This window comes from Pelodiscus sinensis, chromosome 24 (assembly GCF_049634645.1).
Source record: "Pelodiscus sinensis isolate JC-2024 chromosome 24, ASM4963464v1, whole genome shotgun sequence".
Taxonomy (NCBI): domain Eukaryota; kingdom Metazoa; phylum Chordata; order Testudines; family Trionychidae; genus Pelodiscus; species Pelodiscus sinensis.
Genome location: NC_134734.1, coordinates 678,071 through 700,352, shown reverse-complemented (window position 1 = coordinate 700,352; position 22,282 = coordinate 678,071). Strand labels below are relative to the sequence as shown.

Sequence of the window (22,282 nt, the reverse complement as noted above, 5' to 3'; positions counted from 1 at the left end):
GGCAGTGGTGGGGGTGGGGGTGGTTGTCTCCATAGTGACAGTGAGGGTGGTTGTCTCCGTAGTGGCAGTGGTGGGGGTGAGGGTGGTGGTCTCCGTAGTGGCAGTGGTGGGGGTGGGGGTGGTTGTCTCCGTAGTGGCAGTGGTGGGGGTGGGGGTGGTGGTCTCCGTAATGGCAGTGCTAGGGGTGGTTGTTTCCGTAGTGGCAGTGGTGGGGGTGATGGTGGTTGTTTCCGTAGTGGCAGTGGTGGGGGTGGGGGTGGTGGTCTCCGTAGTGGCAGTGGTGGGGGTGGGGGTGGGGGTGGTTGTTTCCGTAGTGGCAGTGGTGGGGGTGGGGGTGGTTGTCTCCGTAGTGGTGGGGGTGGGGGTGGTTGTCTCCGTAGTGGCAGTGGTGGGGGTGGGGGTGGTTGTCTCCGTAGTGGCAGTGGTGGGGGTGAGGGTGGTTGTCTCCGTAGTGGCAGTGGTGGGGGTGGGGGTGGTTGTTTCCGTAGTGGCAGTGGTGGGGGTGAGGGTGGTTGTCTCCGTAGTGGCAGTGGTGGGTGTGGGGGTGGTTGTCTCCGTAGTGGTGGGGGTGAGGGTTGTTGTTTCCATAGTGGCAGTGGTGGGGGTGGGGGTGGGGTTAGGGGTGGTTGTTTCTGGAGTGGGCGTGGGGGTGGATTTTCTAGGAGTGGGGGTGGGAGTTTTGTTGGGGGTGGGTATTTTTGGTGTCGGGTTGGGGGTGGAGGGAGATGGGGTGGCTGAAGTGCCTGCATCGCGGCTGTCGATGGGGATGGGGGTGCTGGGGGTTGTCTCTCCTCTCAGAAACGTGAAGGTGTAGTCCGTGGACGTCACAGTGGTTCCACGTTTAATCTCCCGCGCGGACGCGCAGCCCTTTGCAGCAAACGGTGACGATGATGCACCTGTCGGAGAAATTCTGCCTGTTCTTACTGATGAGGAGGTCCGGTCTGCTCTTCCCCCCCGCCCATCTGTCTCCACCAGCCGGCGGTTCCCCCTCTGCCTGCCCTTCCCTCCCGCCTGGGCACCTCCCTGCTCCGGCTGCACGAGGCCACGGCAGGGGAGGTTCCTGATGCCCTCTTGCCCCCGTCCCCGGGGCCCTGCCTGCAGCCCCACACAGCAGACTGGTGCTGGGGTTGGGAACAGAGCTGTGGTCGGGGCAGCTCTTTCTTCATTCCTGGCAGCCCCCACAGCCTCCTCGGTTCACTTATTTTATAACCCCCCTCCCAGAGCACCGGGGGCCCTGGGCCACACTGAGAACAGGAGCTGCCTCATGGGGCAACAGCAGCTTAGCTCCACCTTAGACATCAAGGGGGTGAGGACTAGTGGTTAGAGCAGTGGGGGAGGGGGAGCCAGGACTCCTGGGTTCTCTTTCCAGATCTGCATCCCTGACTTCACAACCCTCCCCCAGCAAGTACCCCGCTGACATCGTCCCCGGAGCAGGGCGGCATTGCTGGGGGGGAGCTGGGCTGGGAGGGAAACGTCCCAATTCCTCTCTCCTTCCTTCCGGCTAGAACCCCTCTTGGCCGCCCCACCCGCCCTGGGCCCAGCACAAACTGGGTCCCAGCAGCTCTCTGGGGGAGGGGGAGCTTCAGGGTGAGGACATTTCCGGGCACCTCCCCGCCCCCCCCCTCCGCAACCAACTGGCAGAATTTACCTTGGCTCAGCCTGCCAGTGTAATCCAGGCAATAGGTCTCCTGCCCCGTGCAGGGGGTGACTTGGCTGTTGCAGGCAGCGGAGCCCAGAGCAAAGCAGGTTGGGCACTGCCGCCCGTTCGGGGTGGTGTCCGGGGACACTGAGAACAAAGACAGAGAGACGGTTACAGGTGGGTGAAACCTTGTTCCAGGTCGAGGCTGGGCCCTGCCTCGCCGAGCATGTGCAGGCCCCTACCTGCAGCCGGGGGCATTTCTCCGTCTGTCTGGGACACAACAGTCGGCGACGGCCGCACTGGCTCAGTTCTGGATCCCGGCGAGTGTGAAGGGGGAGCCGATCGGTGCCGGGAAATTTAGATTTGAGCCTGTCCCGGCCGCGGCTCCCTCCTTCCTATGCAGCCCCACCCGTCTGACGACAAACAGGCCCCGACTGTTCTACCCCCGCCTGTGACCCGCCCGCTACAGGGATCTCACTGGAGGCAGAAATGACATGGGAGGAAATGGACTTTGGGGCAATAATGGGGAGAAACAGGAACAAATAGAATTGTGCCGGGGCTTGTCCACATGAACAGTCCGACTGTAGCAAGGGAGATGGGGTGTGCGGAGCTGCTGGGTGTGACTCTGCCCAGTGCCGGTCGAACGACCTTGCTGTCCGTATGCAGCCTGTGGGAGCTGTTTATTCCTGTGCTTTGAGCGAATGCCCTTTCAAAGCGCTCCTCCCGCTGGCCCATGTGCATCGGCCGGGGCACACGGAGAGCTAGAGTCACACCCAGCTCACACCCTCAATCGTTGATGTGGCCGTGCCCTGAAATAGGGACAAATCAAACAGACCCACAATGTACCTTGAGGTGCGGCCGAGTTGCACAAATCTGTGTTGCATTGTAGGACGTTGATCCTCACGTACTGGTCCTTCCCCACGGTGAAAGAGAAGGGGCCTTTTATGTCACTGCTATAGCCGCTGAGACATTGCTTGGAGAAGAACGTCTGCTTCGTCCCGTCTTTGGACCATAGAAAAGAGCAAAACAGAAAACGTGAGGCTGGGAGGGACCCTCAGGCGGGGCAGGGAGGGGATTTTACCTCCTTGTGCGGCTGCTGGGATCCCGTGTTCGATTCTGGGCCACAATTCAGGAGGGTGAAGAGGAGCCGAGGCCTAAACTGCCCCCCAGATTGTGTCAGCCCGGCTGCGGCTAAAGGGTTTGTGTGTGGAGAGTAGGGGGCAGTGAGGTTCAATCTCGGGTCACGGCCACATTAATCGCAGTGAGGCCAGAGCCTGAATAAACCCACTAGGGACTGTGCTGGGAAAGTGTCCTGAGTGTGCTCAGAGGCTGGCGGGCGGGTGGGCGTGGTGGGGAATGAATACGTAGGCAGGTTGGCAGACAGGTGGCTGGATAATGAACAACCACAGTAAAGCTGGTGGGGGCTCCGTGTCATTCCCACAGGGGAGTGGAAGGGCCGTTCAGTCCCGTTAGGTCAGTGGCAGGATGAACCGAACTGGGTCTGTAACTCGGGTTCCCACGTCAAAGGACAAAGTGCGGGAACTGAAGGGAACTGGTGAAATCCACCGGCCTGAGGAACTCGGGGTGTGGGGGGGGTTGAACAGGGAGACGGTTTGTTTCAGTAGCGCCCGGGGGGTGACATTGGGCCCCTGAAGTCAATGGGAACTTTGCAACTGACCAGCGGGTCCAGGCCTCCAGACTGCCCTGCCTGCCCGTTGATGCGTCAGAGACTGGAATGGTGCCGGAATCAACCCAGCTCTATGCCCGGCCGGACTGTGCTGTGCCGGGTGCCGGGGCTCCAGGAGGGGCATTGTTGGGGTGACCCTGGTGGTGACGGAGGCAGGGTAAGATGTGCCAGGGTGAAGGCAACGTCACCTACCCAGGGAAATTTCTTCTGCCATGGAGAGGCAGCCGCCCGTCGCCTGGTCGTCTTGGCAGGTCCCTGCAGCCACATCGCAGGCCTCCGTTGAGCCGAAGCCCACGTTGCATGTCAGGGTCCCCTCTGGAGAAAGAAGAGCGAGTGTTTCCTCCATCCTGTGGGCCGGCAGCGCCAGCTTGGACACGTCCCTTTGCCCCAGTCTCCCCTGCTGCCAACAAGCCGAGGGGCGAATGGGCCCCATTGTCCCTGGGCCCCTCTGCAATGGGTCGATTTCAGTGACTGGCCTGCAGTATGTAGTTCCCCGGGCTAGGGATCATGAGGATCTGGGGGGATCCCTGGCGACTGGACAAAGGCAAATGTGGTGCCCGTCTTCAGAAGGGAAGGAGGACTGGGGGGGACTCCAGCCCGGCTAGTCCCTGGAAAACCTTCAGGAAATCCATTTGGAAACAGTTGGAGGAGAGCAAAGTGATCAATGTGGATTCCCCAAGGGCAAGTCCTGCCTGACCGATCTGGTTGCCTTCTATGCTGCGGTAGCTGGCCCTGTGGCCATGGGGAAGTGACTGTTCCCCCTGTTGGGTGCTGACAAGGCAATGTCTGGAGTCTTGTATCCAGTGTGGGGGCCCCCATTGCAGGAAGGGTGAGGACATACTGGAAAGTGGCCCACGGAGGGCAAAGAAGTGATTAGGGTGCGGAGCACGTGACCTATTCTCCCTCCACATGGGGCATCTGTGCCCCCAATTCACTCCTCCACCAGTGTTCTTGTATCATATCAACAGGCGCGACCGGCTCTGGTCGGGGAGCCGAGGGGCGCGAGGGGTCGAAGTCCAGGAGGGTTAAGTGGCTCCAGCCGCGCACGACTCACCTTGGGCACTGGCTGTCGCTAGGAGAACAGGGAGGAGGCAGAGCAGCGAGGAAACCCCCATGGTGCTGGGAGGAGCCTGGGGCCGGGCTGGGAGCTGAACGGAGCCTTCTCACGGCTGGTGCAGCGAGCTCTGCCGGAGGGGAGCAGGAGAGAGTCCAGAGGGAAAGGAGGCTGGAAGGGAATTGCAGCCGAGATTTGTAGGGGGGGGTAGCACCAGGCAACACAATTGTGCCAGAACTGATTGGTTGCTTCTCTCCCCGGTCTAAGGATTTTTTTTTTTTAAATTCTGGGTTGACACAATTATTGGCCATATTGAAAAGCCAAGGTATATGGGTTTGGCGCATTTTCAAGCATTTAAGTTCACATGGATTTAAATCTAAATGTTACGGGCAACGTTGGACAGAAAACCCACCTGGACGTGAAAAAACTCATAATTCTGCAAGTGTCCCCATTTCATTATTTTCAAGTTTCTTTCTAGGATTTTTTTCACTCATTTTCACAATGTTTTGGTCTCCCCAAACCTGCATTTTTCAATAGAGTAGAGTGTGTCCCCCTCTGTACAATGCCACAGACATTCCCAGAGATAACAGAACGGGAGTTCTCCGATACAGCCCTGCGTGGGACTGTATTTTAATCCTATTCCCACTCTCTCCTGCACTGTGCCGGCATTTATTTTACTCCCACCTGCAAAGACCTTAGATCTCGCTAATCCCGCAGGAGAGACATATTCCCTCAAGCTACTTTTAAAAACTACTTTGGATACTATATTACACAAATGAGCAGAATCCAACACAATTTTTACCACTAAAAATATGGAAAAAAATTTACTTAAACCATGTAAAAAGTTATTTCATTGCTGTTATAATGGACTTCCAAGCTGTTTCTATCTCCTCTTTAAATCCAAGTATTTAAAACTTTCTTTAGGAAAACACTTGCTCTCTCTTGCTGACATTTCTGACAAGCTGCTGTCATGTGCTTTACCCCGTGGCCCCACAGTCTCTTCTTCTTGCCCACCCAGCCACCCCACAGCAAAGCACCTTTTCCCGCTCCCGTGACTGTAGCAGCGAGGCCGGTGGTACCAGCAGGATTCTAGTCCAGCTGTAGGGCTCTGCCCTGGGCTGGTTTTCCCCTCCCTCATCAACATTGGCTCCAGATCTGCACTATCCCATCTGAGACGGGGCGACCAGCACTGCCCACCCCAGGGCCAGAGCATCCTGCCGGTCCGGAGAGAGCACCGCAGTATTGTCCATGTAGTTCTCCATCCCCTCTGGCAGCCGAACGTCCTTCTTGGCTTTTCTCTTCTGCAGCAGCGCGGCGAGCCCAGGTGAGCACGGCTCCTCCTCCGGGGACACTCGACAGGGGTCCCTTCCTGGGCTCCTCTCAGTTAAGTTAGAACCTGCTGAGTCTTGGGTGCTTCAAACTCACCATCCCCCACCGCGCATTACTTTGCATTTATCCAAACTGATCTGCCATCCCGTTGCCCACGAGCCCGCCTCGACCAGGTCTCTCTGGAGTTCCTGACTCACCTCGGTGTCTGTCACCTCTGCCGATTTGATCCCAACACCTGAGAGCCACCTCCTCTCAGCCCCTAAATACCCAGGCAGCGGCCCTGCCCCTCCAGAGGTGTCACCGGCTCAGCCCTTGTTTCAGATCTGCTGTAGGCACCCCGCCAGCTGTTTGCCAGAAACCCAGAATGGCTCATTCGAAGGACCAAGAGGTAATTACCACCGCCCTGCCTGTGAGGAAAGACAGGGACCAGAGAGGGTGAGGTGCACAGCCAGGGCCCAGTGACTCAATTGGGAAGAGATGGATGCCAGATGTATCCCACTGCAAAATGGACATTTGGGAGCATGGCTCAGGACAGGGGAATCTAGCCAGGCCGACCAGGGCAGTTGAAATCAAAACAGAAGGGAGGGTTGCAAGGGGGGAGGGGATGTGAGGGGTTGGGTCACAGAGACCCCCTCAGGACTGTCACCTGATGGGCTGAAAACACCGGAGCCTGCTGAACTGCTTCTTGGTGCCCCGACATCCTGTGCTGCTGAGCCAGGGCCTCCGGCCTCCTCCAGTCCTGGCACAGCGCTGGGGTCCAGCCCACTGCAGAGTGACACAGGCACTCCACACGGCTGGGCTTGGGGAAGGCCCCGTCAAAAGGGACAGCCCACTGTGACCAGAACCCCAGATCAATCCGTCTTTCCCTGTTTAAAGTTCACACAGAGCAAGCCCATAACACGCTCCCCCCTTTATCACTGAAGCAGAGACGTGCCCAGCTCTCGTCCCCCCAGGGAACAATTATTTACGCAGGGTTTGTTCAGAAACACACGGAATTTCATTGAGTATTAAACTTTAAAGTATTATGATTTGCAGTGAAGTGGCTGCAAGTGGCAGACGGATCAAAGTCGGTCACTAAGCAAAAGAAAACAAAACTGGCCGGTTTCTCCTGATACTCTCCGACACCTGCTCCCTGCAGCTTTGTACCTGGACAATCATTCTCATCACCTGGGACTCCTCCCACCTCAGGCCTGATCCTCCCCCTTTTCAGTCTGATGTTTCCTGCAGGCAGCTTCGGTGCTAACCTGGGGTCTCTGGGCATCTGGCGGCCGCCCCCATTGGCCAGTTTCCCGCTTCGAGAGAGATTTTGCCCGAGGCGGGATCCCCTTGTGTTCAGCTCAACCTTTGTCCCATTTCCAGGGGATCGTCCATGCTCCACAAGGGGCTTTGGCAGCAGGTTCCTGTCCCCATGTCCCGGCAGGACCCAGCCCCGTCCATGCTCACAGGGGAAGCAGGACTATTCACAGAGTAGTGTTCCCAGATACCGGACACTGTCTCTCTTCCGCAGTGCAAATGACCCTGCTTTGCAGGGCTTGGTCAGTACACGCCCTGTGTGTTCCATATCACTAACTCCCACCAGGACTGCTACAGGCAGCCAGACAGAACAGGCACATTCGGCCGCCTGTAACTTTGAAATGACGTGGTACTTTAGATACTTTGCAGAAAGAATCTTCCGGTTCTGCACACTCAGAAGCCTATTTTCATTAAGCACGGGGGAGGCGGCCTCCCGCCCGAGCTCACTGCTAGACTGTTGGACAGCGTTCAATGCGGAGTCCGCGTGCCTGAAATGTCTGGTAGTCTCTGCTTACACACCCAGCCAGGGTCATTATCCATGTGATCCATGCACAGGCGTGTTTACGGAATACTAGCTCTGTCGCCTGGTGCCTTGAAACGTTTCGGGTGCAGCATTACCCAAGAATGCAGACAGCAAAGTCTTAAAGTATACGGTTCCTGGCATTTAGCCACAGATGCCATGAGGCAGTGTGCCTCAGTTTCCCCTGCCGCACAGCATTATGCTTCTCACAGCCTGTGATACGCTTGCTGCTTTGCCTGAGTCTAAGCCTCTTAGCTTAGGGGCTGCCCGCTTACGGGACGCTATTGACCCTGCACATCGCCTGCGCAGACGCTTTCCCCAAACCTCATGTGTCTCCCACAGTGTCATGGGGTCTCCTGTCAGGTCAGCTCCTGCAGTGGGACCCGTGTGTGTCGTGGAAAGAGGCACAAGGTTGCCAGCGAGTTTGTGGCAGGGCGGCAGTTCCCAGGATGGCTGCCGTACCCCACTTCTGGGTCAGCCACGTGGCTTTCCAGTGTTTATTGCCCCAGCCAGGCCCTTTGTGCCCAGTGCGTGCAGGTAGCGACAGGTTCCCTTTCCGCCAGGGAAGGTTTCCAGGCCACGTCTGTCTCGTGGCTGTGGGGAGGGATGGATTGGCCGTGGACTGCGACCCCGCCCAACCCCCAGGGCTGCACCCACACAAAGGACTGACCCAGGCCCCGGCAGATTCTCTGGGCTCCTTGCTCCCCGGTTGGGATATTGTCAGCCCCTCCCCCGGCGATATATTGGCCTGGTCGCAGACACGGGCCGCCTCGGTACGAGCTTCATCCCCCGTCTCCGGCGGGCAGCGGGAGCTTTGACATGCGCAGCAGGAACAGTGTCCGGCCTGGGTGTGTGCTGGACCGGCGGGTCCCCTCTGATCTCTGCCCCCAAGGGTCAGCTGTGGGGATGCTTCCCTCAGAGAGCTCAGACCCACGAGTCCCCTTAAACCTGGACAAGGGGAGAGGCGCCTAGGAGTGCAGGCCCAGCCCCCCATGCAATCAATGGGGAGACACCCCTGCTCTGTCCCCTCTTGGCCCCCTGCCCCCAGCCAGCTCCCAGCCGCGACAGACCCTGCCCTGGGAAGCCAGGTCCCCTTCCCCTTTGAACTTGGCCAACTTCCAGCTACGAAGCCCCTGGGGTCTCATTCCCCACAGCGGCTCCTTGGGCCCCGACTTCCCCCTGAAGGCCCCCGTCTGAGACACACGTCTCTGTGCAGGCTGGGGCAGGATCTACCCCTGCTCAACTGCCCCTGCCTGGCAGTCCCATTATTCGACATCTACCTCCCTCCCTCCCCAGAGATGTTCACAGACAGAGGCTGGCTTCCTCCACCCCACCCCCTGGGGCAAATTGAGTCACAGTCCTGGAGAGGCATTAAAGAGATGCTCTCGGATTCCTCAACCGCCTCTGCGGCTTCGCCTTCCCCTTCTTGGGGTCCAGCCCCAGTTCCTCCGTGCTGCTGACAGCCCTGGGGACAGATTCAGCCGGATTGTAAAGTCATTTCCCAAAAGACGTGGTGTAACGTCGTGTGTTACAGCAGCACTCAGCCCGGCTCCTCCTACCTGTGCCGCAGCCAAAGGGGCAGGGATCTTACGGCCTCCAGCCAATCCCAGCTCTGCAGTGTCCCCGGCAGAACGTTCTTCTCATTACTCAGGTGCCCCCGACGACAGAAATCTCGGCCCCCATGTCCCTCGCTCTGGAGTTCCCGGCCATGCGCTCGGGCAGCAGGCAGATGCTCTCTGCTTGGCAGTGCAGTGACTTGCTCAAACCCATTGCAGGGTGCGGCCGCTGCCTGGGGACCCCCGACCTCTGGGGAGCAGCATTTCCTGAGTTACCTGCTGCCGGTTCCGCTCAGGTCTGGGCATTTTCTCCCCCGTGCTCAGTGAGACCCGGTGACAGCCCGTCTGGGCTCCTCTGGCTGTGCAGGGGCCTCGGGGCTGGTAACAGGGGAGTGAATTGGGGGAGGACAAGGCCCGGCCTCCCCCCACCCTGCATCCCAGGGTACCGCGGGGCCTTTCCCTCCCACCCAGCTGACACCCCCTGCCTGTGATTTACCCCAGCCGGGGGTGGGATTGTTCAAACTGATCAGCACAGGCAGCAGGAGCTTCTGCTCCTCCCCATTTGTCCCACAAACACGGTTTCACGTCACCATTAACCTCAGTAAGGAGCTCACCAACCCGCTCGCAAGACCCTTCCAGGCCGGCCCGGCCTTTCCCTCTGACTCACTTATCTAGCAGATCTGCCATTTGGTTCACTTAAGCCTCCTTGCTCAGCCCAGCCCTTCTCCTCTGGATTCTTGATGTCGCCCTGAAGATTTCCGGTGACATTTGAGACTGTGTTAACACCAAATCCTCAAATTGACCATCGTCGGGCAGTGGGTGTAAGAGGCGGGGAGAGGCATTGCCTCCTCTGGCTCTTAGCACGCAGTCCCTCCCTTCCGCTGTCCCCAGTCTGAACATCCTGAGCTCTCCCGCAGCAGGCTGGTCCAGCTTGCGGACAAGTGACTCTTCCCCCAAAATGGATGTTTGTGTCCAGTTGAAAACCCTTCAGCTTGCTAGATCCGTCAGCATAACACTGAACCTGCAACGGAGCCATTAAGCAGGAAGGAAACCAGGTAACAGGCATGAGCTAGGCCGGAGTTGGCTTCAAAATTAACTGAGCCTTGCTAGATCTACGGGACCTAAGTTTAAAATTTGCTTGAAATATTTCATTAGTTTGTTGCTGAATCACGTCTTTACAAGTTCCAGGCATAGATACTTAGCTGCACAATCTGAGTACTCAGCGTTCGCCTTAAATGCTTGGATCAGTTTCTTACATAAATTCTGCAAAAGACCACCCTGATCTAAAAGACGCATTTTCCTGTTAATTCCTGTAGTACAAAAACTTGCCTCCAAAGTCTGCCTGGCCTTTCTAGCATCCCTACTCTCCTTTCTCCTACTGTTGAAGAGAGCCTTGCTATGAAAATCACACAAAGAACATGTGTGTTTTCTTTTTGGAAAAGCAACGAAGTTTGTTCGGAACACGCTGACCGGCTCTGCCTGATTACTTTAAACTGATATCTTTGTGGCACTGAATTTCATCTGTCATCTGGAATGATTACTTGAGAAAGGCTTAAAATATAAAATCACGTTAGGCCAGTGGTCACCACCCAGTCGATCTGGATCTACGGGTGTATCTTGGAGCCTCCAATAGGTGATCCTGCCTGGTTTGGCCAAGAAGCTCTCTGTTGACAGAGAGATGTAGATTAGACAGGTCCAAATTGCTAATGAAGCGGGGATTTAAATATCCCATGCCTCATTAGCATAAACATGGCTGCTGCTTTATTTTGAAATGGAGTTTTTTGAAAAAACAACCTTGCAGTCTAGATGCGGATCTGTCGAAAATAAAGCCTTTTTCGACAGACCCCATAATTCTTATTTTTTGAGGAATACAGGATCTGTCGAAAAAGGCGTTATTTTTGACAGATCCACGTCTAGACTGCCGTTTTTTTCCAAAAAACTCCGTTTTGAAAAAAGCGGCAGCCATGTTTATGCTAATGAGGCACGGGATATTTAAATCCTGGCTTCACTAGCCATTTCGATGTGCTTGATTTGTATCCCTCTGTCGACAGAGGGATGCAGTCTGGCCATAGCCCTACTGTCATGCTTCTCCTGTCCTCTGCCTTGGAGCTACCCCCTCCTGCTTGCTGTGCACGGTGTGGGAGAGAGAAGAAGGGGGGCGCCGATGTCAGGGTGTCTCTCCTGCCCCCACTCCTGTACCCTGTCTCCCCACAGAGAAGGGGATGGAGGGAGCTTGGCAGTGCAAATCTCTGTCACTCTCACAAACACCCACTGTCCTTCCCTCTCCTCTCCCGCCCCAACACAGACGTGCATGGTTGTTACTTCTGTCCCTGCTTGCAGAGTGGGGTGGTTTGGGGGCTTGACCGCTCTGGGCATTTCACCATGTTCATTTCTCTCTTACGCTTAAATGTAATTCTTTGCGTAGTGAGTTCTAAACTCCGAACCTTCTCGTGCAGGAGTAATTACCCCGTGGTCACTGCTGCTCCTGGAAGGGGCTGGCCCGTCCCTGTGGCCCCTGAGAGAGGCAGAGCAGGGGGTCTCCACACGCTGTCCCTGCCTGCAGCACCGCTCCTGCAGCTCCCTGCAGCGATCAGTAACGGGGAACTGTGGCCAGTAGGAGCTGCGGGCTCAGGGCCTGTAGATGGGGGCAGCACATGACACCATGGAGCCATCGCTGTTCGTGCCAGCTGCTTTCAGGAACAGGGCAGGGCCAGGGCAGGAGCGAGCTGCCTTAACCCCATGGCTCCACCACCCGGAAACCATCTCAGTTAAACGGTGACCAGCCAGAGCCTGCTTCCTGAACCCCTGTCCCAGCCCTGAACCCCTTCCTGCCCCAAACACGAGTCCCCTGCCCCAAACTCCTTCCTAGAGCTGGCACCCTGAACCCTTTCTTGGACACTAATCCCCTGTCCTGGACTAAGCCCGGAGCCCCTCCCACTTGCTGACCCCTTGGCCCAAGACTAGAGCCGGCACCTCTACCCCAGCCTGGTGAAAGTGAATGAGGTTTGGGGAGGAAGGGGACGGAGTGAGCAGGATGAGGCCAAGGAGAAGGGGTGGAGCAGGGGCAGTGGCTACGAGAAGGGGTGGGAAGGACGTGGGCCGGGGTGTTTGGCTTTGAGGTAGAGCTTACATTGCACTTACACCGAAAAAGCGAACGTGTGGTTAAAAAGGGTGGAGAGCCCTAGACATACCGAGGAAGACAGTGGAAAGCGGAGAAGGGCTGCAACACCTGTTCCATAATGGGGAATGTTGCATCCAGCAGCACGGCTGACCTGCCCGACTACAAAGATTTTGCAAATAAATCTCTGACAAGCTGCAGGGGATGTGGAGAAACCTGCGCCTGGCGCTTTTTATTCCCAAGTGCAGAGCTTTTAATGCAGTGCCTCCCGCACGCCCTGTCGTCCCAATCCGGCGTGTGGTGCAACACGCTCCGTTTTCTTTGCCAAGAAGCTGTAGGGGGAGGGGTTCCCAATGTCGTTTGCTACCTTTGGGTTCAGGGATTCGGCTGAAGGGGGGAGCAGAGAGGAGGGAGGGGGAAGGGGCGGAGCCGGGGGGAAGCAGGGGTGGAGTCGGAGCAGAGCCTCAGGCTGGGGAAGTTGCCTCCCGAGGCAGCAGCTCCACTCGCGCCTACGACCCTCGGCTGCAGCATCCAGCCTCTGAGTGCATCAGCATCCCTACCCGGCCTGGGATTGCGAATGTCCAGGGCTCGCCCGGGCCCTTCTGTACCCAGCACAGCCCGTCATCTCCCGAGCCTCGGGCGGCGCGTGGGCAGGTCCGGTCCCAGGGCGACGAGCTATTTGGCCGGCTCTGCGGATGCACCGTGAGTTGGGGAGACCTGCTCCCAGCGCGGAGCGGGGCGCGCCGGCTCCTGCTGTCCCGGGCGGCCAGTTCAGGTCTCGGCGCGTCCCGCTCTTGGGGGTCTCCAAGGGGCTCCAGTGTCCGGGCTCCCCCTCCGCGGCTGCCCAGGCTTCCTCCCGCGGCGCTGAGACTTGCGCCCGCGAAGCTTTGCCCGGCCCTTTGCGCTCCAGTCTCTGGCTTCCGAAATCCCCCCCGCGCCGGGCCGCTCTCTCCGCTCGCTGGCGCGGCTCGCTCTGCGCTGGCTGCTCCGCCTGCCCCCGGCTCCGCACCTGCAAGGAGCCGACAGGGAATAGCGAACCAGCCGCCGCGTGGGCTCTTCTACCCGCGGCGCTGCCACCCGCTTACCCAGGGCACAAGCCGCGCGCGCCCCCGCTCGTCCGCGCCCCTGGGCCGGGATGGGCCACGGGGATCCCCTTGGGGCTGTCCCCTGGCTGTGACGTAGTGGGGGGGGCTACCTGCTTTTCTAACCCTGTTCGATCTTTGCTGTATTGTGGTTTGTGGGATTCCTGAGGACTCAGGGCAGACGTGTGTTGGGCCCAGACACCTGAAGGCCAGACTTGGGAGCTCACAACTCCTGCTGGGGAGGGACACAAAGGAGAGGTGGGGCTGAGTCCAGGCTGGGCAGTAGGCCCTGGGGGATGGGTCAGTCTCCTCTGGGCTAGGAGGAGAGAAGGGGTTTAGGGCAGGAAAGGGGGAGAAGGGCCTGGGACCCTTTCCCCAGAGAGGAACAGCCCTCACCCTGCCCTGGCTCCTAAGCTACGCTGAATCTGTGAACCCAGAGTTTTAGGGGGTAGCCGAGTGAGTCTGTTACACAAAACACCACCACATGGTCTGGGAGCACTTTATAGACTAACGAAACCTGTCGATGGGATCATGAGCTTTCGTGGGCACAGCCCACTTCTTCAGGTGGCCGGAGAGTTGAGTAGGGGATATGAAAACTCAAAATAAATAGGAGAGGGGAAGGGGAGGGAGGGAGAGAACCGAACATGCGAGAAACGCATGACAAGACCTTGCTACAGTTGCTACGGGGACTCCCAATCCTGGGGGCAGAGTGCAGGTGTGGTGCTCCCCGCTTTCAGTGCCTGGATCCCCAGCTCCCGAGCTGAGACAGCTCCTGACCCAGCGCCCCCTTCCCTCCCCCAGGGCAGCTCCCAGGAAAGAGCTAAAACAGATGAAAAAATGGCCCCTTTCCCCAACCCCATTTAGCACTTATGCCCTCAGAATGAAAAGCACAGGCCCTGAAGGCACAGCCATTTACAAACCTGTTTAGTGTGGTAGGACAGAGCCGCTGTCTGTCATTTAGAGATTATAATACCAAGCTTGTAGGCTTCCTTTTAAAGGTTTTCTAAAAAGGAAAATGTGCCAACAAGTTTATGTTTTCCCACTTTTTAACCTTTCCCCCTGTCCTCCACTGAACACTTTAATCCATTTTGTAATTCGGAAAAAAAAAGGCCTCAATAACTTCCCAGGGTTAAAACCACAAAGCCTTTAATCAGGGGTTGTTTATAAAAGTTTTCTTCCTCTGTGGTTAATGAGGGTACTATGACGCTGCAGCCTATGAATTAGAGATCATAATTTGAAATGCCAAGGCTCGCTGTCAGACATGCGCAAAGAAAGGGTACACTCTACGGGTTAGCTCTTTCTGCTTTGGGATTTCTTAATCTTTGCAGCGGGTTAAATCTTATTTGCAATACAAGTCAGAGGGGGAAGCTAATAACCCCCTTTTGGCGGATCTGAGAGAAGTTTGCATTGCCCCACTTTTTAACAAATACAAGTGAAAAATATATTAATGTTTTCTAAGGAATGTGCCTATTAAGGTAAAGGAAGAATTCCATCGCCTCTTATTCCAGAATAACGTGCTTGGTAGTGTGGATGCACCGCTTAGAAATTTGACCTGGGGGGGAGGATGTTATTTTGGACTAAGGTCCTAGTGTAGGCGAAGCCTAAAAGCCTTCCTTTTTATTCTATTTCTTTTATTTCATTTTATTCAGCTTATCACTCTCCCTTCTTGTTATCTCTTGCTGCCACCTCAAAAAGCCACTTTTCCAGTCTCTTTTTTATACTTTTTCTCACGGTTTTCTGTAGCTGCCATGTGCTTTTTTCCCTACTTTTCTATTTCCCCTTTTTACTTAATGTGCTTTTAAAATATCTTTCACTTTAAAGCCTTCTTTTCTATTTTCCCCTCTTATGAGGTTATGCACTGGAATAAGATGCCTAGGAAGGCTGTGGAATCTCCATCTCTGGAGATATTTGAGAGCAAGTTAGATAAATGTCTATCAGGGATGGTCTAGACAGTATTTGGTCCTGCCATGAGGGCAGGGGGCTGGACTCGATGACCTCTCGAGGTCCCTTCCAGTCCTAGTGTTCTATGATTCTATGATTTCATGTGCTTTTAATCTTTTCTTTATACTTTTTTCACTCTACAATCTTTCGTTTCTATTTTCCTCTTTTATTTTAATTTCCTTTTAATTCTTTTTTATTTTTGCTGCTTTCTGTATCTACCATGTCCTTCTATCACCTCCACGACTTTACTATTATCCTCTTTTATTTTAATGTGCTTTTAACTGTATTTTATTTTAATTCGTTTTTTTAATCCATCTGTCCTCTTTTTTAGTTTTCACTCTGCTAATCTTGTAAGTTATCATCTCTAAAAATGTTTTTTCTATTTTCTTCTTTTACTTATTTTCCACTTCCCTCTCCCACTTTTCCTTTTATTTAATTAGCCGTTGCAATTTTTTATTCTTTTTTTTAAGACTGCACACTTCTCTAACCCTAATCCAGTTTCTTTCTTTTTCAAACTTGCCTTCGCCATAGACACTTTGCTTTCATAACCTCTTTAATGTCATTCTCCTTTTCAATTTTTTATTCTTAAAACGCAATCAAATGTCTTCAAGCACAAGCACACCACAGCCCCCGGCCCCAGACATTCACAAAACACCATATAATATTGTCAAAATGGCCAACCGAGCCAAACTCAGGCAGAAGCAGAAGGGGCGAGACGTACATCTGTCAAAATTGCATGGTGATGGAAGCTAGTGAGGTATATACTACTCATATTCATAAGCATGTTTTATAACGAATACTAGCAGATGTACGTGGCTTTGCTCAGGTCTTTAGCTGAAGTATTTTGGGGAGAAAATAAATGAAAAACTTGCATTCTTTACTTCAATTAGTTGTAGTTTTCAAAAACGAAGGAAAATGAGAGTGGGAATTTGGGTGTGAATAGGGACAAGGGATGGCTGGCTTAGGGCAGAGCGTTGGTGTGGCGGTGCTCAAGAAAGGAGGTGAGAGGTTCAGGGCGGGTAGGTGGAGAAATCAAGGCAAAGGAAGATGCAGGCCTGAGGCTCAGGCAGCAGGCTCAGGACAGGCCTGAGAGGTTGGGGGCATATACAGGGCTGCCCGTAGTGGCGAGGGTGATGCTGCTCTGATGCCAACTCCTCCCAGGAGGCTGGATTCCCACAGGCACCAGCCTGGCCTCTCTGGGGCAGGAAAGAGCCAGCCAAAGCCCCTCGGGGCAGCATGGTCAGGTGGAGACAAGAACCAGGGCTACTGGGAGGCGAGTGGAGGTGTCTAGTGGTTACAGCAGGGAGGGGCTGTTCTCTCCCCAGCTCTAGGAAGGCAGAGGGCCTAGCTAGACCGGTGCCTTGTCGAGAGGGCCCCCCACTCTTGGGCTGTAGTTAGCCCTGTCTCTGAGCAATTTGCCCTTATTGGACCCTCAGCCGTCTCAGCAGAGCCCTCACAAAGCTCTAGGGTTACACAGACAACGCTCACCATCTTCACTCCTTTTATGAGCCCAAGAGCGAGATGTGCAGCCGTGGCCCCTCCCCACCCACCGGCGCCAGAGGCCACGGCCTCGTCCAGGTTGCTGCTCTCATTCCGCTCCCACCCCCTGAAGAAATCCTGCAGCAGATTCTGGATCTTGGGGATGTGGGTGGAACCGCCGACCAGCGCCACGTCGTGCACCTGGGCCTTGTCCGGCGTGGTGTCGTGCCGGGCCTTCTCCAGCCTTCCGAGGGGGAGGTCAGCATTGAGCCCCTCAAAGCGGGCCCGCGTGATGGCTGTGTAGAAGTCCACACCCTCGTAGAGCAGGTCGATATGGATGGACGCCTGGGTGGAGGAGCCGAGGGTCTGCTTGGCTCAGCTAAATGGAGAGGATTGAGGAGGGGGGTTATGAACTCTATAAACAAACCCTGTGTGTGAGTTTGGGCCGACCCAGGCGCACAGGAAAACATTCTGGAGTATGCAGCAGAGCCAAGAGGAGACCGACCTGGAGCTGGTCCTGCAACCCCTGCCAGAGGGTGCAGGAGGATGGGACAAGGACAATTTGGTGCTGGCCATACATGGGCACAGGGAGGGGCAGGGAGATGATGCCCCGGTGGCTCTGTTCCCTGGGACCGGAGCGGGCTCCTGGCTGAAATCGGCTTTTCTCACCCCTTTGGGGCTCTAGGAGTTCCTGGTCCTGCCTCTCAGCCTCAAGAGGGCGCCAGCCACCTTCCAGTGCCTGCCGGACCAGCGGCTGCGGGGGATGGAGGGTTTGGCCCTGGATTTTATCGATATTTGTGTGTTTAGTCAGATCTGGGAGGACCAGGTGTCCCAGGCCAGCCAGGTGCTGGGCAGCTGCCGGAGGCCGGGCTGACTGTGAAGGCTGGGAAGTGCCAGGTGGGGATGGCGGAGGTGTCTTACCTGGGGCTGGAATGTTACCGCTCCTGAGGTCTGACCTGGCTCCTTTGCTGCTGGTGCAGAGAGCGGCCGGGCTGGCCAGGGCCCATGGCGGGGGCATTACTGACCCTTGGGCAGGCACCTGAGCACCGGAGGGTGCGGCCGACATGCTCAGGGCTGGCAATGTCTCACGGGAGTTTCATACAGGAAGTGGGTCCCAGGCGGGGCTGGGTGCTGCCGGGATTAGTGGGGAATGCGAGCGCTGCAGAGAGGTGCCCGTCCCAGCCTCTGTCCCCGGCCAGACTCAGCTTGGTTTACATAAGGCAGCAAACTGATGAAGATTAGACAGGAATGACGGTTCAATTAAGGATCCAGAAGCACTTAGAGGAGCCTGTCAGACTGGTCTGAAGTGAGACTGGGCGGGGCTAAAAAAGTCATTTCCCCCGTCACGTGTTCACACCGCCTCACCAGCGACTGGAATCGTGCCACATCCACCGAGTGACTCGGCCTCGTTCACACGGGTCCCACGGGAACATGCTCGTCGGTGCTGGCACACGCTCGTCTAACCCAGCTCCAGTGTCTTCTTTGCCCCCCCAGCCGAGTGGGTCCAGCCAACGGGGGGGGGGGGGGCGCCCAGATAAATCTTTAACTGCCCAACAACCTCTCGTTGTGCTGACAGACTCACCAGGCTGCCCCCTGAAACCCGTAAGGCAGGAATCCTGCGGCAGGGGCGGGAGCTGTGGACGAACCCCCCCAGCCCCGAGTCAGAGCCTCAGAAGAAAGACTAAGACACATTCCGCACCCAGGCTGCGTTCTGGAAAGAGGGAGAGCTGAGGGGCACAGGCGGAAAGAAGAGACTAATTCCCGCCAGGGTTGGGGGGGCAGTGGTAGAGGGAGGCTCCCGTTCTCCGGGGGTTCTCATGCGCCTCACATCACAGCCCCTTGGGAGGCGGAGCCGGCGGTTACCCCGTGGGGCAGAGGCACACGCTGGCCCAGGGCCAGATGAAGTAGTCCAGAGGGGGCGGACCCTGACCCAGGGGGATGTTCGAACGAGCCCGGCAGGCTCGGTGCTTCGCAAACCCCATTTGACGCCCGGAGATGAGGGGCAGGATAGCGAAGCAAGACAGAGCACGGCCGGCAGCTCCTGCAAACAGCACCAGGGCCCTGGAAAGGACACAGGGGCACCATTTCCCTGGGGGGGGACACGGAAGCCACCAGTGCATGCCCTGATGGGGGGGGGTGTAGAGTGAGGGCATGGGGGAGGGGGCAAAACAGATTGTAAGTGCCCCAGAGGGAACCGAACAGGGAATCATCAAGCGATCCCTCCCCTCTCGCCCATTCCCAGCTTCAGACAGAGACTAGGGCCATCCTCCCTGGCCATGCTGCCTAGTAGTCATTGATGGACCTGTCCTCCGTGAACTTTGTTTTTATATTTTGGAACCTTTTATAGTTTGGGCCCTTCCACCGTCCCCCGGCAAAGAGTTCCACAGGTTGACACTGAAGAAATAATTTCCTGTGTTTGTTTTCTGTCGGCTGTCTATGAACTTCATTGTGTGGCCTTCTTGTGTCAATGTTAGTGACGGAGTAAATCACGTTCCCTTGTTCTATTTTCCCGCACCGTTCATGAGTCTCTAGATCTCTAACCTATCCCCCTCCGTTTAGTCGTTTCTTTTCCAAGCTGAAACATCCCAGTCTCACGATTCTCTCCTCAGAGGGAAGCTGTTCCTTACCCCAGTCATTTCGGACATTTTCAGAGACCTAGCCACTAGGATTCCGAGATCTCGTACCTGAGGGGTAACAGCTGATTCTGTCCCCATCGTTCTTGTGGGTACAGGTGGGATTATATTTCCCCATGCGCGTTGCTTTGCATTTCCCAGCCCTGAATTCCACTTGCCCGTGTGTCGCCCAGACACCCAGGTGGGTGAGGCCCGTCTGGAACTCTCTGCAGTCAGCTTTGGGCTTAACTATCTGGAGTCATTTTGTACCAGCTGCAAATTTTGCCCCCTCACTATTTGCCCCTTTTCCAAGATCATTTATGAATAAGTTGAACAGCAGGGCAGACCCTGGAGCTCACCACTAGGGATTCCTACCCTGAGTTTCCTATCTTTTAATTGCAGTGCCTGCCAGCGTTTGCATGATCATTTAACGAACCCTCAATTATGTCAATGACGGGCCTTTTGATATCTTAATCACCTGCCTCCCACTGCTCCTGAACTCACTCCCCAGCCTAAGGGCGAAGCTGGGAGCAGCACAAGCTGTTGCAAGGAAGAGCTGGGTCTGGGGCATGCGCGGTAAGTATGAAATTCGAAGGCTCAAACATGGGGGAGTGGTAGCACCCCCTAGCACTCCATCCCCCACCCCCACAGCATCTCTGTTGTTGTGGTTACCAGCAGATAGGCCAGGATGGAGATAAAACTAATGAGACTCAGGTGTGTGGGAGAAAAATCAAATAACTCCAATTGTGTCTAAGGGGGGACTGTGCAGGAAATCGAAACTCTCTAAAAGAAAACTGCTGTCAGGGTTAAAAGTTTTCCAGGCCTCTCTCCCTGTAACAGAGAGAAATCAAATTAACTCTAATCAAGACCCTTCCAATGCCTCCTGTCTCAACTTCATGAAGACTCCTAGTCTGTCACAATTTGTCATGTAAACCCTTTTCTTTGTCACAGTTTGCCTTGTAGGCTCCTCACTCAGGTTCTCATATGGCTTTGTTCTGTAAACTTACTTCTAGCACTTCTGGTGTGAACAGAAACGGCTCAGAGTACTTCTGCCGAGACTTTGATATGTTAAAGAAAACAATCAACAACTAAACTGTCTGAACATACTGCATAAAGGATCCCTGAACCTGTCTCTCAGGGCTGCTGCTGCTCTCACTCTGGTAGCTGTCAGCCTGCCTGCATGCATAATAAAGTTTTCCTTCTAGATTTCTCTCCTGCCTCACTGCTTTGACCTCCAGCCTCGGACCTTTCTGGGGACTCTGTACCCCAGGGGAGCGAGATTTCCCCAACAGGTGCAAGGGCCTCATTTAGCACCCGGGGGTGGCCTTTTCCGAAAGATCCCTTATCCCTTATTTCAAGAGGGATAAGGGATCTTTTGGAAAAGGCTGTATTTTTCAAAAGATCAGCGTCTAGACTGGCACTTTTCTCCGACAAAGCTCCGTGCCAAAAAAAAGCAGCAGCCATTTTTATGCTAATGAAGCAGGGGAGATTTAAATCCCCGCTTCATTAGCAATTGCGATACGTCTAATTGACATCCCTTTTCCAAAAAAGGGATGTAGTCTAGACGTAGCCAAAAGGTTCAAAACCAGACGGCAGGGAGAAACTGTTGAGTAGGAATTTGACACCCTGAACCAAGGTGTAAATAAACACATGGAGCAGTTCTCTTATTGCAATAGGTCATTTCCTGTTCAGCTACTCTCACCTTCTCATCAAGTTGACAGCCACAATCACCTTGATTTAATTAGCACTGATGTCACCCTCCCGTCTCGGTATCCCTTTCTTTCTTTCTTTCTTTCTTTCTTTCTTTCTTTCTTTTCAGATAGTGATACATAATGAAAAATAAAGTGACAATGGAGAAAACTTCAAAATGTGACCCCAGGACTCTCTAAGGCTATGTCTACACTGCAACCCTATCCTGAAATAGCTATTCCGTGTCTTTTGAGCATGCCAGTTATTTTGAAATATGACAGGCTCGCGATCCCGGTAAACCTCATTCCACAAGGAGTAGGGAAGTTTCAGAACTGCCATTTATTTCGCAATAAGGGCTGCGCAGACAGCGCCAAATTTCAAAATAAGCTATTTCGAAATAACATTGGAATAAGATACGCAATTTGCGTAGCTCAGATTGCGTGTCTTATTTCCACCTACGGTGCAGGGCAAACACACCCACAGGCTCCAAGAGCAGAAGGCAAATGGAAGCCACACCACAGCTATTGTTTGTCTGCGTTGTCATTATTTTAATGCCAATCCTGTGCTCTTTGAGGAGCCTGTTTCATGATTTTTGAACATTGGGGGCTGGGGATACTGTCGAGGTGACATGCCCGAGGGAGGCCGGGGCACTGGCAGCGACTCGCCCCGGTAACGCTCACTTGCTGCAGTGCGGGGCGGTTCCGGGCCTGGCCGTCCCCAAGCCCCAGGCAGGCAGCTCCCGTTCAGTCAGAGCCGAGCCCCTCCAGCCCCCTCGGGCAGCAGGACGCTGGGGCTGTTCTCTGCCCCCAGGGGCTATGGGGTAGCCGCGAGGGTGGGGGGCTGCGCGGTGGCTTGTCTCTGCCCACCAGGCCCAACAGGGATCTGGACCAGTGACCCCGCAGCCTGGCGCTGGCCGTGGGGGGACGCCCGTGGGGGGGCAGTTTGCAGACAGACACGAGGGGGCTGGTCCCTGGGCCCCTCATTGTGACACTGCAGGGGGGGGCTCAGCCCTCTCAGGGTACCACAGAAAAGGGGAAGGGACAAAGAGGTGGGAGGAGGGTGAGACTGACAGGTCCCAGGGCCAATGGGGTGAGCTCAGTGCTCCAGGCAGGCTGATTGGCAGGGCAGCAGGCCAATGAGGGGGGGCCCTGGCTCCTCTCCCCTCCCAGCACAGAGACACCTTCCAGAGGGAGCAGTTGCCCCAAGTGCCTGTGAGCCTGGGCAGGGCCGAGCTAAGGGGAGAGCAGGGGCTGGGGGGGGGGGGACAGAGGAGGAGGGGCGAG

At 55.5% G+C, this 22,282-nt stretch overlaps 1 protein-coding gene and 1 long non-coding RNA gene across 2 annotated transcripts in view; both read right to left on the bottom strand.

Moving 5' to 3' along the window:
- The window catches only part of LOC106733060 (uncharacterized), a 48,474-nt gene that overhangs the window by 5,786 nt on the left and 20,406 nt on the right, over positions 1–22,282 (bottom strand). Inside the window, exons 3-5 of the mRNA XM_075908210.1 lie at positions 2,486–2,641; positions 1,649–1,786; positions 493–896 (exon numbers count right to left, since the gene is read on the bottom strand). Coding sequence (XP_075764325.1) covers positions 493–896; positions 1,649–1,786; positions 2,486–2,641 — 698 coding nt within the window. The remainder of the gene's footprint in view (positions 1–492; positions 897–1,648; positions 1,787–2,485; positions 2,642–22,282) is intronic.
- Positions 2,676–6,264, bottom strand: LOC142819735 (uncharacterized). The gene is made up of 3 exons (XR_012897547.1): positions 5,907–6,264; positions 4,381–4,551; positions 2,676–3,641 (listed from the first exon to the last, which is right to left on the bottom strand). It is a non-coding gene; the product is annotated as an uncharacterized LOC142819735 (long non-coding RNA).